The sequence below is a fragment of the Emys orbicularis genome, chromosome 10 (assembly GCF_028017835.1).
Source record: "Emys orbicularis isolate rEmyOrb1 chromosome 10, rEmyOrb1.hap1, whole genome shotgun sequence".
Classification (NCBI taxonomy): Eukaryota; Metazoa; Chordata; order Testudines; family Emydidae; genus Emys; species Emys orbicularis.
This window is the reverse complement of record NC_088692.1, coordinates 24596806-24616738: the sequence shown is the minus strand read 5'-3', so window position 1 is coordinate 24616738 and position 19933 is coordinate 24596806. Positions and strand designations below refer to the sequence as shown.

The following is a 19933-nucleotide window of genomic DNA, read 5'->3' as shown; positions in this document are numbered from 1 at the left end:
TACTATGAGCAAAGGGAAACTGAATCAAGGGGTTTCATATTAAAACTTGTACCTTCAGGAGAAAACTAGATAAAAGCACCTCACATTAAACAGAAGCAATTACTCTTCATTACTCACATTATAAAGTAACTATACTGCAATTTGTATGTACATTCGTTATACTACAAGGATTACTGGATTGTTGTACTATCAGTATTTTACATGAGTGACCCATATAATTAGATACTAGGAGTTATAAAATCCCACTGAAACAGAACTGTGATACAACCTACTGAAACACTGCCAGTTGAAGTAAAATTGTGCCCATCAGGAAACCAACAAAAGGAAGATGTTGGCTCTAAGTTTAATAATGTATTTATACTGTTTGAAAGGTGTCAGGCTTTCTGTCAAACTCCTACTAGAGCAAGAAGAGGGGAAACATTAGATAAACTTGAATGACGCTGTACAGATCTAAGTGTCCACACTCAGTTTGTTCCTGCTAGTGAAGGAAGCAACTGAGGTGTATGGTATGTGAAGGAAACTCTAGGAAGGCACATGGAACACTGTCTATCCATGCCAGAAGAAAGACAGGAGGCCATGGATGTGGTTTAATTAGGCCACAACTTCATTCACGTATAATATGTGGGAGTACCCAGCAATAAATTGCACAGTGCAGGGAAGAGGGGGTCAGTTCCCCACTGGTCCAGACATAGGAGACCCAAACCCCCTTCCTCAGCTCCAGAAGACCAGGAAAAGAACAGGGGTCAGCTCTGCACTGACAAGATTTAGGAGCCACAAACTCCCCTTACTAGCTCCCATAAGGGATGCTTTCCTTCAAAATTCTTTTCCAATCCAATTTACCCCATAGCCATATCCCTTCCCTACAGAGGACATGCACTGGATATCCGCCACAAGAAGGTGCCAGCAAAATGCTTGGCTGCCTCCCCCATCCCCACTAGGTCCCCTGATGTCCACAGATTCCCTCTTTTATTTTTAAACTAAGGTGAGCCATATTTGCATGCAGTGTCTGCTCCCAGACTGCCACAGAGCCTATAAGGTTGCAGTGGGTACAGCAGAGATGATAAAAAGATTTACATAAACTGTTAGGCTAATACCTTCTCATGCCTCCAAGTTGAAATTCATGAATTCTCATACCTTGTCTGAAGCTGCACAATGGAACTATAATGCTTCAAAACATGTCTGGTTACACAGAGCCTGTACTCAGTCCTCCCCACTCTCATATGGTGGTCACTTGTTGAAATAGACCCAAGTATTTCTTTGAAGTCTGGAGAGTGTTCACATCAAGGAGTTTGGACATGACCCATCCCCTGGTCAGTTTCCTTAAGCAGTTACTAGTTCATTTTTCAAAACTCTATCAAACCACTTGCTTTGGTGGTCCCTTAAGACAAATTTAACTATATAAAATGTATGAGATTATGATACTATGAGGATCATTGGCTATGTTTTAAACCACTTTCCCCTTGAGCTGTCTCATACTAATACTGACCTCACAGTGTGTTGTTATCAAAGTGATTTTGCCACAGGTTAATATATAATTGGTAGACTATTGCATATTTAAAAATAACATTTAAGATTTTAGTGATGGTTACTGAGCAGAATGTTCCTTACAACATTCAGATTTACAGGTTTAGTTCACACTGCAGGATTAAATAATTTAATTCATGTCAATGAATATAAAGAAATATGTCATGTGATATGGGAAACTCTCTCTGCAGGGCTATCACGTTTACTGAGGCTACAGTAACTCATTCTTGATCATACAAATTCAGCTCGGAAACTGATTCAACAACATTTAGGCAAACTGGAGCTCCAATCCTGCATTCTGTGTGTACCCCAGATGTGGATCTCATGGGACTTCATGGATTTCAATGGGAGCTTAGGTTTCCCAAGCAGTGCACGATCAAGCATTAAGAATTTAAAATACATCTGTCATACCTCTGTTTATTTTTCCTAGGCCCTGATACAGCAAGCATTTTCTTAGTTCTAGGTTATGGCATCTTACTCACAATTAACTTGATTAATAATCCCACTCTTTTCAAATATGTGCATAAGGTTGACAGAATCTGGCCCTCAATAAATGCACTTTCAATGGGAATACTATAAGAGTGAAGATTTGTAGGATCAGTCTCATAATATAATTATTTATGTTCTAGATCATCACATTGTACAGCATTTGCATTTATCAAAGAAAACAGAATTACTTACTAGCTACAGTGCATTTTGTTCCATGGAGCACATTCCTTGGGCGTGGAGGTTTATGTGCACCAATAAGAGCTTAGCCCTCAGTATAATTAAATGCATTCTAGATGCAGTAAAGATTCAGAACCTCAAGCCAAATTTTGAAAGGATTAAGATTAATACTTGAAAGGAATTTAACACAATGTGTTTTAATAAAAAATATTTTGCAACAAATATTGACCATTTATAACTTTACTGCCAGGCAGATTATTAATTATTATTATTATTACTATTATTATTTTGACTGATAGGGAGAGCAGGGCATGACATTTTAATTAGCACTCAAAAAAATTTTAAAACATGAAATTATTCAAATTGATAAAAATGCCAAGGGGTTTCTAGATTGTGTTTGGATTTTTAAACACATCCAAATTTAGGGAAGATTGTGGAGTTCACTCACTCCTCCAATGTGAGCTCAGTTCAATTAGTGAACTCGGAAGAAATTGCAGAGCAGTCTCCAAAAAATTCTTTGATCCACATGGCATATCTTGACCAATATTCTGCTCTCCCAATGCATACAGAAATCCTAGTGATGACAAAATGATAGATTTGTGTCACCAATATCAATGGTAATATTGCCCATACAGAGAAAGCAGATTATCATAGTTGAGTATATTTGCTGCTGTAGGTCACAAAAGACAATTTTCTTATCTGAACTGAGTATAGAAAATGTTAGTGCCCACTCTTAGATCACCATATTAAGTGATTTCAGATTTGTTACGGTTTTGAAAGCTGGGAACCACGTATCATTGGGGCTTATTTGATAGGATATAATTTTAAAAGTCAGTTAGGACATGAGGAAATAAAGAGGCCTCGACTGAAAAAGTGTTTGTGAAATAGTATCTTAAAAAGGGAGGAAACTAAAACAAGCAAGATTATTGTACAATAAGGACCCAATTCTGATGTTAATGGCAGTAGATGGTGGTTAAATGACAGAAAAATGTAGTCCTAGGTGCTAAATTGCCATTTTAAATACTAAACTCCACTTTAAAAATATTTACACCCTATACATTGCCATGTGTGTTATTTATATGATAAGATTCCAGGAGTGTCACTCTGTGTGTCATTCTGAAGCTTAAAATGGTGTTGAGTCACTATGAAATGATAGGAACAGCTATAAGCGTGTTTAGAATATCACCAATATCACCAATCTCTTTGTTTAGAAAAATCATTACTGGGTTTTGCGGTCTGCTACTGTCCAATTTTTAAATTCTCAGCCATTTTGACTTTGCAAATGACACCCAAACAACAGCAAGGCATGTGTCTATGCCATGCCAACTGTCCAAGACCATTGTGATATCAGAAGTATATTCAGATCACTTCCCTTACTTTGCAGCTACTTTGCATACAATAATTTCATTGGTTGTATGAGGGAGACTGCACAGATGGTGGATTACTTGGCATAATAGCCACACCCGTGCAACCACATGGGTTGTCAGCAACTAGTTCCGCGTTAACAGGTGAGCTGTCAGGATGTAGTGGTACTAACACAATTATTAGAGCTGGTTGGGACATTTTAGACACAGTGTATTTTTGTCTTAAATATGCTGTTTCATCAAAGCGGAAATGTTTTGCAGAGATGTACTGATTTTGACAAGTTTTTGACAGGAAGGTTTCTGAGGTCCTGGGTGGCTTCTCTAGTCACTTTTGACAAGGCAGACAGACACCCATGAATTGAAAACCTGACCTTTTTGATCCAAAAATAATCAGATGTTTTTAGGCAATTCTATTTCACAAAAATGTTTGTTGTCATTCCAATGCAAAACAAAAACAAAATTTGAAACCTCCAAAGCTGTTGCAAAATGGAACGGTGATCCAACAACCAGATCTAATATCTATCATGAAAATACTGTGCACTTACAGACAGCCTTACATCCAAGGACTTCAAATCACTAATGAATGAAGATTCAACATTCCTAATAGACAGGTATTGCTATCCCTGGTTTACAGAAGGAAAAACTAATGCACAAGTGACTACTTAAGGTCACTCAAGATTTCCAGACCAAAACCAGGAGTAGAACCCATAAGCCCAGATTCCCAGTTTTGTGTTTTAGCCACATGATCATCCTTCCCCTACCTTCAGGCAGTGGCATGCACATATGAAAGTATATGCTGCACGTACACAGCCTAATATATACATTCTGTTGAAATTGAACACATACCATGTCCCCAATCTATTTTGGGGGGTTGCCTACATTTACAGTCAGAATAGCAGTGTATTGACATCAACAAACCAGGAATTCAGAAGTGTTTCACGGGAGAGGGAGCTGCACTGAAATTCTCTCTTTGTGCCTTTCAGTACATTAACACGTAGACAAATGCTCACCTTTTCCCACTTCCGGTCCTTGTTCAGCACTATCACCACCAGCTTTGGGTGTGCCTGGTAGCCATCTTCTGTGAAGGACAAATCTTTACCTTCCCAAGTCACATTCATCATAAACCTAACAGGAAAAAAAAAGTTCAGTGAAAAATGAATGAGCTGGCCAACAGTTAATGAGCAAGCTAATTCAATCATCAGAACAATACTGATGAAATACACACACATTAAATCCCATCACTGCTGTGAAAATCCTAGGTCTGCAGCTGGAGTCTCTGGGGCATTCCTTGAAGGGAAGAGAAAGCAAAGTACAATATACACTTGACTTGCACGGCAGAGGAAGGCGGTTATTTCCCACCTTGTTACTGGATTTGCTTTCCATCAATTTATCATAATTTGGTTGAAGGTAGGTGAACAATAAAATGCATTATGGATATGATGTGACCTCTTAATGCACAGGAGGAGTGTAGATGAAAACCATCCAGTTCAACGTAATTCAAATAAGTTCATACTATATGCTCCAACTGTATTAATACTGATGTTATCATTAATCATATTTTATATTTGCTTATAATGGATCGGACACAGACTTCTCTTAGGGGAGAGTCTGATATTAGAGAATCTCCAGGTTATAGTCAGGAGCAGAGGACTGAAAAGTATAATGTAAGGGCCGGATCAGATGATAAACAGCCACATAAAAAAGAATCTGGCACATCAGAAAAAGGCAGGCTAATAAACAGGGACAAGTTTTTAAAGTGCTTGTACACAAATGCCAGAAGTCTAAATAATAAGATGGGTGAACTAGAGTGCCTTGTGATAAAGGAGGATATAGATATAATAGGCATCACAGAAACCTGGTGGACTGAGAGCAATCAATGGGACACAATCATTCCGGGGTACAAAATATATCGGAAGGACAGAACAGGCCGTGCAGGGGGAGGAGTGGCACTATATGTTAAAGAAAGTGTAGATTCAAATGAAGTAAAAATCTTAAGCGAATCCACAGGTTCCATAGAGTCTCTATGGATAGAAATTTCATGCTCTAGTAAAAATATAACATTAGGGATCTATTATCGACCACCTGACCAGGACAGTAATAGTGATGATGAAATGCTAAGGGAAATTAGAGAGGCTATCAAAATTAAGAACCCAATAATAGTGGGGGATTTCAATTATCCCCATATTGACTGGGAACATTTCACTTCAGGACGAAATGCAGAGATAAAATTTCTCGATACTTTAAATGACTGCTTCATGGAGCAGCTGGTACGGGAACCCACAAGGGGAGAGGCGACTCTAGATTTAATCCTGAGTGGAGCGCAGGAGCTGGTCCAAGAGGTAACTATAGCGGGACCGCTTGGAAATAGTGACCATAATACAATAGCATTCAACATCCCTGTGGTGGGAAGAACACCTCAACTGCCCAACACTGTGGCCTTTAATTTCAAAAGGGGGAACTATACAAAAATGAGGGGGTTAGTTAGACAAAAGTTAAAAGGTTCAGTGACTAAAGTGAAATCCCTGCAAGTTGCGTGGGCCCTTTTTAAAGACACCATAATAGAGGCTCAACTTCAATGTATACCCCAAATTAAGAAAAACAGTAAAAGAACTAAAAAAGAGCCACCGTGGCTTAACAACCATGTAAAAGAAGCAGTGAGAGATAAAAAGACTTCCTTTAAAAAGTGGAAGTCAAATCCTAGTGAGGCAAATAGAAAGGAGCAGAAACACTGCCAACTTAAGTGCAAGAGTGTAATAAGAAAAGCCAAAGAGGAGTTTGAAGAACGGCTAGCCAAAAACTCCAAAGGTAATAACAAAATGTTTTTTAAGTACATCAGAAGCAGGAAGCCTGCTAAACAACCAGTGGGGCCCCTTGACGATGAAAATACAAAAGGAGCGCTTAAAGATGATAAAGTCATTGCGGAGAAACTAAATGGATTCTTTGCTTCAGTCTTCACGGCTGAGGATGTTAGGGAGATTCCCAAACCTGAGCTGGCTTTTGTAGGTGACAAATCTGAGGAACTGTCACAGATTGAAGTATCACTAGAGGAGGTTTTGGAATTAATTGATAAACTCAACATTAACAAGTCACCGGGACCAGATGGCATTCACCCAAGAGTTCTGAAAGAACTCAAATGTGAAGTTGCGGAACTATTAACTAAGGTTTGTAACCTGTCCTTTAAATCGGCTTCGGTACCCAATGACTGGAAGTTAGCTAATGTAACGCCAATATTTAAAAAGGGCTCTAGGGGTGATCCCGGCAATTACAGACCGGTAAGTCTAACGTCGGTACCGGGCAAATTAGTTGAAACAATAGTAAAGAACAAAATTGTCAGACACATAGAAAAACATAAACTCTTGAGCAATAGTCAACATGGTTTCTGTAAAGGGAAATCGTGTCTTACTAATCTATTAGAGTTCTTTGAAGGGGTCAACAAACATGTGGACAAGGGGGATCCGGTGGACATAGTGTACTTAGATTTCCAGAAAGCCTTTGACAAGGTCCCTCACCAAAGGCTCTTACGTAAATTAAGCTGTCATGGGATAAAAGGGAAGGTCCTTTCATGGATTGAGAACTGGTTAAAGGACAGGGAACAAAGGGTAGGAATTAATGGTAAATTCTCAGAATGGAGAGGGGTATCTAGTGGTGTTCCCCAAGGGTCAGTCCTAGGACCTATCCTATTCACTTTATTCATAAATGATCTGGAGAAAGGGGTAAACAGTGAGGTGGCAAAGTTTGCAGATGATACTAAACTACTCAAGATAGTTAAGACCAAAGCAGATTGTGAAGAACTTCAAAAAGATCTCACAAAACTAAGTGATTGGGCAACAAAATGGCAAATGAAATTTAATGTGGATAAATGTAAAGTAATGCACATTGGAAAAAATAACCCCAACTATACATACAACATGATGGGGGCTAATTTAGCTACAACGAGTCAGGAAAAAGATCTTGGCGTCATCGTGGATAGTTCTCTAAAGATGTCCACGCAGTGTGCAGAGGCGGTCAAAAAAGCAAACAGGATGTCAGGAATCATTAAAAAGGGGATAGAGAATAAGACTGAGAATATATTATTGCCCTTATATAAATCCATGGTTCGCCCACATCTCGAATACTGTGTACAGATGTGGTCTCCTCACCTCAAAAAAGATATTCTAGCACTAGAAAAGGTTCAGAAAAGAGCAACTAAAATGATTAAGGGTTTAGAGAGGGTCCCATATGAGGAAAGATTAAAGAGGCTAGGACTCTTCAGTTTGGAAAAGAGAAGACTAAGGGGGGACATGATAGAGGTATATAAAATCATGAGTGATGTTGAGAAAGTGGATAAGGAAAAGTTATTTACTTATTCCCATAATACAAGAACTAGGGGTCACCAAAAGAAATTAATAGGCAGCAGGTTTAAAACAAATAAAAGGAAGTTCTTCTTCACGCAGCGCACAGTCAACTTGTGGAACTCCTTACCTGAGGAGGTTGTGAAGGCTAGGACTATAACAATGTTTAAAAGGGGACTGGATAAATTCATGGTGGCTAAGTCCATAAATGGCTATTAGCCAGGATGGGTAAGAATGGTGTCCCTAGCCTCTGTTCGTCAGAGGATGGAGATGGATGGCAGGAGAGAGATCACTTGATCATTGCCTGTTAGGTTCACTCCCTCTGGGGCACCTGGCATTGGCCACTGTCGGTAGACAGATACTGGGCTAGATGGACCTTTGGTCTGACCCAGTACGGCCTTTCTTATGTTCTTATGTTCTTATGAAATATGCAAAAAATGTGACTCACCCATTTTATCTCCATTTACATCAATAAAAAGAATACAATAGGGGAATGCTACCACCTTTCTGTTATACAGATCAATTGGAATGTCAGATCATGCTAACAAACATTTTAAAGCAACTTAATATCATACCTTACTATGGCCTTGAAACCTGACCTGAACCCGATGGCCTCCAATAGGGTAGGCTCTCATCACCTCCTACAGTGGCTTTGTGCCCTGCTCCTGCTCACCACCGTCATCTTGTTGCACTGTGTGCGCTGCGGAGTGAGTGTCCTGATACGTCACAGTGAGGTGATGGTGGCCGGCAGGAGTGGGTCATGCAGCCACTGTCACCCTTACCCCACAGGAAGGAGGCAACCAGAGATGGATTGTGGGCATGAGGAGCAGAAAGTCCCCACCAGGTGAAGCCCCAAGGATGAGATGGAAGTGGTGCTGATACATGCTCCAGAAGGAGCATTGGGTCTGAAAAGGACTTGACACTCTCAGGTTGGGTTCAAAGTCAGCTGTTCCCAGGTCAGTCTCGGGTCTGGGTAGAGCTTTAAAATTAGGCCCAAACAGACCTCTATAGCTTACCCCATCTCCTATTTTCTCTCTTTCCAATATCCTCTCCCTCTCCTTCATTATCAACTATTCCCTTTGCATTTCTCTGTGTTAAAACACATTTTGTTTGAATGGGCCAAGGTTCCTAAGCAATCCAAGTAACTCTGCATGACTGTCCTGTCATCATCATCATCATTTACCAATCTTTGTTTCATCCATATATTTTATCAGCAGTGAGTTTATAGTTGCTTCTAGATCGTTAATGAATATGTTGAATACCATCAAGCCTAGTACCAATCTCTGTGGTGAGCCACTAGAAACACCCCTATTCAGGGATTATTCCCCACTGAGAACTATTTTTGACATCTGTCAGTTAGCCAATTCTTAGCCCATTTAACATATGCTCTATTGATATCATAGTACTAATTTCTTTATCAGAGTGTTGTGCAGTATTAACCAAAATGCCTTACAAAAGTCTTAAGTATTTTACATCTATGAAGTTACCTTTATCAATCAAACTTGCAGTCTCACCAAAGAGTGAGAGCAGGTTTATTTCACAAGACCAATTTTCTGCAAAACCATGTTGACTGGCATTAATTATATCCCTGTTCATTAATTCTTAATCAATTGACTCCCACATCAGCTTTTCCACTATTTTGCCTGGATTGATGTCAGGCTAATTAGCCTATAGTTACCTGTGTCATCTTGCTTTCCCTTTTTTAAACACTGGCACAACATTAGCACTCTTCCAGTCTTTGGAAATTTTCCCCTTAATCCAAGATCTATTAAAGTTGAACATCAGCAGTCCAGAGATCTCCTCGGCCAACTCTTTTAGGACTGTTGGGTACAAGTTATCTGGGCCTGTTGATTCAAAAGTGTTTATCACTAGTAGAGTTTCTCTCTAACATCTTCCTTAACTACTAATGGATTGGAAAATACGTAATTATTTTCATATTATTCTTAAGAGAGTAGTTTATTGACCGCTTCTGCCTTTTCTGCATCATCATTAACTATTTTACCATCTCCATCTAGTAGTGGGCCTTATAACAATTGCTAGGATTTCTTTTTTCCTAATGTGCTTAAACTTCTCCTTATTGTCCTTAGCCCTTCCAGACATAGATTTTTCTCTCATATCCTTAGCTTCCCATATCAATTCTCTGCATTTTATAGCAGTCAATATAAATCAGATGTTATTTATTTCCTCTTTCTCTATTTGTTATATATTGCTTTTTATTTCTAATTGCTGCCTTCATTTCACTACTGAATTAGGAAGGCCTTTTAGACAAAGTTGTCCCTTTTTCTTCATTGTGGAACCATAGCTTTCTAGCCATCTAATAAGCTCTTCTTCAAGAGCTCTATATTTTCATTCACAATTTTTCTCTAAATGTTTCTGCCCAGTCAATTTTGCTCAGTTTTCCTCAGCTTTAAGAAATTAGCCCTTTTGAAGCACATACATTACAAACCTCTATGAAGAGCTAATGTACAGAAATTCTGACTGTTAAGCCCTCAATTACAACTTCAATACAAGTAAAATCCCTGTTTCCCCATTCTTATATGTGCAGATCCCCAGCAACAGTAGAAATTGTATGTTTCTGCTGTGTAAAAACAGCAAGATTAAAACAGTGCGTGCCTCAGGTGATCAGCACACTCTTCTCACCCACAGCACAGCTCATGCAGAAGGGAAGACTGAATTGTGCCAGATGGTTTGGCTCTGGAAAGAGGCAGGGATCTTTGGAGCAGCTACCATACCTTCCTGAGTGTTTGGAGAGCAGCTAATACAATGGGGCCTTAACCCTGCCTGGAGCCTTTGGGCAGTACCATAATGCAAACAAACAAACAAACAAACAATCTGGCCCTGAGATTGGAGATGCACTGTACTCCCACAGCACAACCTGTGGGGAGGACTGTCACACCACCTAACTCAGTATGAATCCTCCAAAACATAACATAGCAAAGCTGACAGTTAGTTAGACGTATCTGCCTTTGTAACAAATCTATGATAATATATTTTCATAACATACTATACAGGTTATGATCTGAGCTATACTTTAATCCATTCAAAGGATGTGCAACCATACATTGCCCCCTTTTTGATAAACTTCTAAATGCTGAATAATGGGACCAAGACTTTCTATCGTTATAAGACAACAACATACATCTGCTCAGTTTCACACTATAGCATTGCCATTTGATATTAGCCCCTCTTCTGGATAGTAATTTACATGCTTGCAGTATTAGTCATCTAGGTCTCATCTATTAAAAATGTTTTAGAGACCTTTTCTCCAAATTCTCTATATAAAAATCAACTTCCAAACCATACACAGAGGACAAGTATATTACTCTCCTATGCAATAATGGAAATAGTATATGTCATAACTTTTCCTATCCTGTATGGGCTTTGGTCAGATCCTTATCCCTACACCAGCCTGGGTAAGCCACGTAAACTGGGCTGGAGCAGCACAAAGGGGAACTAAAAGCTCTGGTTCTAGATGGAGTATTCCTCAACTCCTAACAGGCCTGACAAACTCACTACACATTTCTCTCATAGTATTTATCTATAAAGAATGTTGTCATGCATATTAAATGAAATCCAGTGACACACTGGTCATTAATATCATTGTGAGATATATGTAGAGATTATACCTAAAAAGTTATGTGTATATACTGAAAATATATCCCAAGAATCACAAAAAGGCATCCTTTAAAAATTGGAAGTCAAATCCTAGTGTGGAAAATAGAAAGGAGCATAACCTCTGGCAAGTCAAGTGTAAAAATATAAATATGCAAATGTAAAAAGGATTTGAAGAGCAACTAGTGAAAGAAACAAACTAACCACAAATTTTTATTTTAGTGCATCAGAAGCAGGATGCCTGCCAAATAATCAGTGGGGTCACTGGACAATGAAGGTGCTAAAGGAGGACTCAAAGAAGACCAGGCTGTTGTGGAGAAGCTCAATAAATTCTTTGCATCAGTCTTCACTGAAGATGATGTGAGGGAGATTCCCATACCTGAACAATTCTTTTTAGATGACAAATCTGAGGAACTGTCCCAGATAGAGGTATCAGTAGACGAGGTTTTGGAACAAATTGACAAATTAAACAGTAATAAGTCACCAGGACCAGATGGTATTCACCCAAGAGTTCTGCAGGAACTCAAATATGAAGTTGCAGAATTACTAACTGCAGTATGTAACCTATTGCTTAAATCAGCTTCTGTACAGATGACTGGAGGATAGCTAATGTAATGACAATTTTTCAAAAAGACTCTAGGGTGATCCTGAAAATTACAGGCCTGTAAACCTAACTTTAGTACCAGGCAAACTGGTAAATTACAGGCCTGTAAACCTAACTTTAGTACCAGGCAAACTATAGTAAAGAACAGAATTATGAGACTCACAGATGAGCACAATATGTTGGGGAAGAATCAACATGCTTTTTGTAAAGGAAAATCATGCCTCCCCAATCTATTAGAATTCTTTGAGGATGTCAACAAACACGGGGACAAGGATGATCCAGTTGACACAATGTACTTGGACTTTCAGAAAGCCTTTGACAAGGTACCCACTCCTGCAAGGGGTAAATACAGATGGTGACCAGCCAGAGGCCCGAGTCATGAAGAGGATGCTGCGGTACTTGGACTGAGGTGGGTCTGCAGTTGGAGAAGACGACGGGTGAGGCACCACCAGGAGAGGGGGCAGCAACTGGCAGAGCTAATCCCTGTGATAGCCAGAAAGAGGGGCCGCTGTGGCGAGCAGACCCCATCACAGCACCCCATCATCTGTTTGAACTCAATGCTAATAAAAAACATGTGAAGGCAACAGGCACCAGAGAATAAACACTGTGAGGGTTACTAACCCTGGGGACAAAAACAATGGTTTTGGGGGAACATAAAAGGGGAAGGCAAAAGGACACATCTTTATCCTTTACCGAGGAAGCAAAAAGAACAGCACTTTTTGCATTCATGAATGCTGCATCCTGGCCACATGTGTTAGTTACACTGGGAGATTGCGTTAGATGAGAAATTGCTTTAGACAAGAATTTTAGCCTGTTAAAATTAAGTTTAAACTCTAAGAAGCATGTTATACCTTTTGATTTACATGTATCCTATTCTTATTCTCCTTGCTCACTATCTCTTACATCTTAATCTTTTTAATAAAGATATTTGTTTTCACTGTAAAAAGATTACAGTGCTATGTTATAAAAGACCTGATCCTGAGTTGTTCTAGTTAATCTGTGCGTACATTGTCTCTTTGGGGACAGTGTACTTGGTAATTACTGTGAGTGTCTACTGACAAGGGCTGGATATTGAGAGGAACTCAGGGGTGTACTTGCCACCAATCTGCATGGAGACAGCGAGGTCTCCAGAGAGCTGGAAGTCAGTGTTTGTGGGGAAGCTGCTGTTGGTTTCAGGGAGCTGAAGCACAGAACACCTAGACAAGACGGATTCATGCTAAGGGTAGGTAGTGGCAAGATACCTCACGACCTTGAGTACCCCTGGGGAGTGTCACATTGTACTTTCAACAAGAGGTCAAGCACCTGCTAACTCTTGTGAAAGCTACCACCTGCCTAGCCTTCACTAGGACTTGACCTGTGTTAGCTAACATTTGTTGGCACAAGTGCTGTCTTTCTAAAATTTTAGAATGAAGTTAAAGTAGCCAATCCTCACATGGGGAGCTCATTCTCTTATTTCTCAATCATCCTCCAGGATATATAATTTCTGATGGATCTTTCACTGATACTTTTAGGATAGGTCTGCATTGGAGCTGGAGGTATAATTTCCACCATGTACACACACACACATCCTGGTTGAGCTAGTGCACTAAAAATAGCACTGTAGCCATGGCTGCATGGGCAGTGGCTAGCTGCCCTGAAGTACAAACCAGTCTGAAACCCTAGGTATGTATTTAGGGTGCTTGCTGGTCTTATACCTTCAGCTCCGGTGTAGACATACCCTTAGGTTATCTGATTGTAGTCCCTTTAGCTCATCCTATCTGTCTGACGCAGGGATCGGCAACCTTTGGCACATTGACCCTGGTGGGCCGGGCTGGTTTGTTTACGTGCCGCATCTGCAGGTTCGGACGATTGCAGTTCCCACTGGCCTCGGTTCTTCGTCCCAGACCAATGGGGGCTGCGAAAAGTGGTGCAGGCCGTGGGATGTGCTGATTGATAAGAGTCACCTGGGGCTTCAAACATAATCGTATATTGTGAAACTCCTTGAGGAAAGTTGGGTGTACCTCCTCTATAACAGGGGCAGGCATCATTCCCATCCCATCAAAGTGTATTGATGCTTCCTCCTTCTACATAACCTCTAAGATTATTAGGACTGAAACCAGGTACCCTGCAATCATCCAGGTTCTTATGTAGGCCAAACAACTGGAAAGGAAAGCAGACAAGCTGCAACATCAGGATTCCACAAAAGACATTTAAGCTACATGTTATCATTATTCTTATGATACTACAACCTAAACCACCACTTTAGCCCCTCCAGCAGCTTCACATTTGTGTTAAGCAGGAGTGACAAACGTATGACCCAGTGAAACTGCACAGAGAAAGTTCTCAGGGCAGATGAGTAGTCACCCAACACCACTCTGGGGTCCCTCAAAGGAAAAAGAGTATAAAAAGGGTGATTCCATTTATCAATGACGGAACCCACAGACAATTTATTAAACTTCAGGCTGATTCCTCTGTATCTGTTAACTTTGAACTGATCTTTGTCCATCTCAAGGAGGTCAGACAATAAGGCCAGCACAATGTTTAAAGCATTTAAAGCATATGGAGACCTGAACCTAAGACTGAAATGGAATGAGAAGATTTGATGATTCAAGATATTGCCAAACATTCATCACCACAGCCATCTCATCAACCTTGCCAAAGAAATTCAGGGTAAAGACCTGGAAACAGTAAGCCACACTGTCAAAATCATGAGATTTCCTGAGCAAAGGCCAAGGATGGGATTTTCCAAAGTGTCTGAGTAACACTGGAGCACAGGTCTCATTGAAAATAAATAAACCTTGTGCTCCTATGTCACTCAGACACTTTGGAAAATCCCACCATAAATGAATATTTAGACACTGACATCCCACTTTGCCTAAGGGAGGCACTAACAATGGATCAATCCGTCTTGGCTAGATTTGACCATTTCTTAATCACATTTAAGTGAAATTAGCCTTTGTGAAAGATACCAAATTCACACCCCTGGAGACTGAAGTCGCGTATTTACCCACAGAAGACACACAGTATGAGCAGTGGGGCTCACACTGCTTTGTTCCTGATGAAAGTGTCAGAACTGGCTTCTCAGGAAAGCTCTGAGTTGATTACTCCACAAGAGGTTGATCTGTTACTCAACGTGGTGTTCTTTCAAGGTGGAACTCACCTCACTGTTAAAAGAGGTGGTTTCTGACACTTCAGTGTTTCAATCTTTTTAATATTTCATCCCCAACTGGCCAAACGTTATACCCAAAGCATTGGGAGAAGCACTTCAAAAGGGAATAGAATAAAAATAAACCTGTTGGGTGCCACTTATGAGGAATGTTTGAAGAGCACCAGCCCAGGAAAGTGATTTATAGAAAAAATATTCTAGTTCTTTACAGTCAGACAACAGGAGACAGGGCACTTGCCTAAATTCAAGGTAGTGCAGAAACAGACACACTACAACCTACCTACATTACAGGTTGATAGTTTCAGCATCCCTCACTGGCTTCAGTGTCCCCCCATTGCCAGGTTTCAGATCTCAGGCTCCAGTCTGAGCAGGAGCATTTACACTGCAATTTTTAGCCCCATAGCACAAGCCTGAGTCAGTTGACACAGACTCTGAGACTTTTTTGGGGGGTGGGGGAGGGGCAGCCACTGGGCAGACATATTGAGAACAAACTGCTTCCACTGTGCCATGTTCAGAAAAGGAGGTGAGCAATAGCTATTTTTACTGCTGCTGGTAGCACAAATGCTGGTAAGAGACTGAAGGCCAGGCTACCTTGGACTGTAATAATATCCAATCCCCGGTGTTGTGCCTGGTCAGTGCCTGGATGGGAGACCACCAAAAGCAAAGTGTTGCAGGAAGGGTTGGTTCAATAGTCGGTGGTCTTCTGTCAAGTCTCACAGAATCACATCCGATTCCCCACATTGTGTTAAAGGTCACTCTGCTCCAGGATGTGCCATCTTTCAGATGAAATTCAAGGTCGTGAATGCCTGGGAGATTGCTATGGACCCTATCACACTTTTCACAAGAGGTGAACTATTAGCCCCAGAGTCACAATTTGAGTAGTTTCATTCTGCTTTCCTAAGTTTACCCCAAATTTTCAGTTACATAAGGTCACTCTTTATGAACTGAACTTTTGTGTAAACATGCACTAGGGAACTTTCAGTGTGCACCAGCAGGGTCTACACGGGCCAGTTAGTGAACAACACATTTGTGTGCTATAGAATTCACACCTCACTGGTGTGCATTACTGTACCATGAAGACAAGTCCTCAGTCTTTTAATTGGGCAGCCATTAAAAGTATCTCTGAGATGGATCCTGGTTCTATTGAAGTTAGTAGAGGTTTGCCATTGATTTTTGATAGTAACAGGAATGGGTTCATTGTATGTAACTGTATTGGGTCTTCCAATATTTGTGACATAATATACATTTCTATGTGAATGAATGGCCAGATGCCACTGGAAGGGACACCATATAATGCCTTTAATAAATAAGTTCAGGAGGCTAAGGTATGATTTTTGCTTTCGGGATTGGAATAGCTGAGACAATAGCGTACTTCATTCCCGAGGAAGGTGAAAGCATCTCATCTCTCTCGACAGTGAGCCTTGTGGAAATGGTGCCTGCTAGCCTCAAACTATGAATTTCAAAACTTCTGTCTTTAAGAGTCTTCTTATTGTAATTACAAGAGAAATTTGCTTGCAGCTGTAGTTCAGAAAAGCAATACGGACATCTAGTGGCCAGTTGAGTTAATGACAGATTAGGCTTCTCATCCTCGCCAAAAGAATACACAGGGCCATGAATCCATGACAAGAACCATAATATAATTCCAGTTCTGCCTTATAATGAAATGTGAGTATGAGTGATGAATGACAGGTCACAGTGAGGAAGATGGCTACAGTCTAATCCAACAATTTGCAGTTCTGTTTGGTTTCCAGTTACCCTAAAACTGACATTTGTAAATTCCTATTGCCTTCTTGCCAACATTAATTTTAACAGCCTGAGCTGTTTTAAAGAGGTAGCACTGATCCCACATGGCTCAAGAAGAAAACTGAATCTCAGAATAATACTCAGAGCATAGTATGAATAGGGATTCTGAAACTCATGTAACATCTAACTCCAAAATAAATCATTGGCCTGGGAAGAACTAGTTTAACAGGCAAGGGGTGAAAGTTATTACTAAAACAAGATATATCATTGCTAAACTAAATGTGAGTACTAATAGAATTCAATGATGATTAGAAAATAGAATACATGTTCAAAGAGATGACGAGTCCTTGGGATCCCTTGCTACCTGAACTTCAGCCACTAATTTCCTGGCCTCATCTCTCCGCCAACAAACTGATAAACTCAATAAACGTCTCAGGTGCCATCATCTGGGATCATCATTTTTCATCTGCGGTCTCCCTCACTACCTAGCACTGCAATTCCAAAACAACTGCAGGCAATGCACAGAAAGCGAGAAAGGGTGGAGGCTCAAAGAAATACGGATTGCATCAAAATCTTTTTTCTTGGAAAAGAAGGAATTTCTAGATTTCAAAGTTGATCACATCTTGCAGGAAACATGATGTTTGCCAATATTTCAGTTTCCTCCAACTAATATGAATCAGCCACTTTAATAATCAAGGAAGACAGCCTGTTTTGGCTTGGCATTCACCCAGTACTGAAGCTTATAAAACTTGGACCTACTCCCACTTTTTATCTTTGTTTCTTCATTTCACTGAATCCATGAATTATTGAGCTTCCTTAATGTGGTTTTATGTGAGACTTTTGTAATTCTGGAAATAGTTATCAACAGATACACCAGAAATATACATTATCTGAGATAAGCAATAAAAGAAGCAATTAAAAAGTAAGCTAATGAAACTCAGGGAACTGTACATGGAATACTATATAAACTGCACAGGGTATCATGAAAAACTCCAATGACCTGACTCGTTTACTTTTAATTATTCTTCCCTTTTGTATTTAACTTGATCTGTTTTAAGTTCTGATGCATTTTTAGACTGTAGCTCTTAACTACACACAACTGTATACTTTTGAATTTTTTATTTTTATTTTTAAGGTCTTACAATATGGACCTTTCTCTTTTCTTTCTAATTTCAAATTCTTCCGAGTGGTAAACAGGAAGTGTTCCCCTGGGTACATCTCGTCTGTGATATCCTGGTTCTGAGGGAGTTGTAGAATTCCAGGCCTGGGGCCAGCACAGGATGAATCCATTTTGGGAACAATGTGCTCAGTGGCTGTGAAAAAGGAGTGGCATGCCAACTATCTACGCCTCCTGCCAGCTGCTCCTTAAAGTGTTAGTTGCATCAGCTCTGGAGAAGTCATGTTACACAGGATTGTAAGAAATCAGCAGCAAAGCGTAGGACAGGATAAAAAAGCTGAGGGGAACTGGACAAAACTTGAATAGGATGGTTCAGCATTCTAGCCTGCAATTTCGGTCATTACAAGCTAGCAATAGTGCAGCATAACTCAGACTCGGACTTTAAGGCCAGAAGGGACCATCATGATCATCTAGTCTAACTTCCTGCACATTGCAGGCCACAGAACCTCACCCATCCACTCCTGTAATAGACCCCAACCTCTGGCTGAGTTACTGAAGTCCTCAAATCATGGTTTAAATGCTTCAAGTTACAGAGAATCCACCATTTACACTACTTTAAACCTGCAAATGACTTATACCCCATGCTGCCAAGGAAGGTGAAAAAAACCCAGAGTTTCTGCCAATCTGGCCCAGGGAAAATTCCTTCCAAATTAGTTAGACCCTGAGCATGTGGGCAAGACCCAGCAGCCAGACACCTGGGAAAGAATTCTCTGTAGTAACTCAGAGCTCTCCCCATCTAGTGTGCCATCACTGGCCATTGGAAATATTTGCTGCTATCAGTCACAAACTTTGGAAATTCAATAGATTGTAGTTAGCCAACATTATTATCTATAATTCATGCTTTGCAAAAAATAGTGAATATTTTTTACATTAACTTTTTGCCATTTGGTGTAACTTTTCATCTCCAAACATAGCTTTTCTGTGAAATCTGATTAAATATCTTTTTTTTAACATACCAAAAAGCAAGAATGTGCCAATTTTTAAATGTTGCATTTCAATGCCAGCTTCGGATGCATTTGGGCCAAATTCTGGGGAAAAGAGGCACATATTTAAGTTGCAAAAAGTGGCAATTCCTCCATAAAATGGGCCTACTTTTAAATTCCTAAAGAACCTTTTGTTGTGACTCTTTCATACTCTCTGGCATCTACATTGGCCTAATTTGGCACAGAAGAGTGTTGTTTACATTTTGAGTAATTATAAAAACACACTACCTCTAGTAGTCAGCCAGCACCCATGATATGCCACTATCCAGTGGGCTCCTAGTTCGATGAGTGTCATCACATGCAACTCCTATTGGGCTGGTGGAATATAAGACTTCTTCCACCAGTTCAGTTCCAGCTGATTAACAGCACTCTTCAGAGAGCATTGGGGGCAACTAGAGTGCGTGCATTAATCAAAGATGCTAATATAGCTTTTAAGAGCCTTAAAATAGGCTCTTCAGTAGTTAGCTACACTTGCCACACAATGATTCACCAATCAGATCGGTTAATTACTATGCCATGGTTGCGAATCAGGAGCCACCATCCATGCAAAAACAAACTAGAGAAAGTTAAGAACTATTTGATCATCTAATCCATCCGCTGCCATCAGGGAATGGTTCACTGCAGTGTATTTCTCAGGCATTTGTTCAGTTTAGATATAATTTTTTTCAGATCACCTAGGGTACCCTGGAAGTGGGTTGTTTAAAATTAAGTTGGTAGGACTGGCAGCCTGGCACTCATTTGAGGGCTTTCATCTATGCAACTAGCACAGGGCCGGCTCCAGGCA

At 40.2% G+C, this 19933-nt stretch overlaps 1 protein-coding gene across 2 annotated transcripts in view; it reads right to left on the bottom strand.

Moving 5' to 3' along the window:
- Positions 1 to 19933, bottom strand: part of GRIN2A (glutamate ionotropic receptor NMDA type subunit 2A) — a 299502-nt gene that overhangs the window by 104432 nt on the left and 175137 nt on the right. For both annotated transcript variants that reach the window (XM_065411694.1, XM_065411693.1), the window contains exon 4: positions 4565 to 4679. In XM_065411694.1, coding sequence (XP_065267766.1) covers positions 4565 to 4679 — 115 coding nt within the window. The remainder of the gene's footprint in view (positions 1 to 4564; positions 4680 to 19933) is intronic.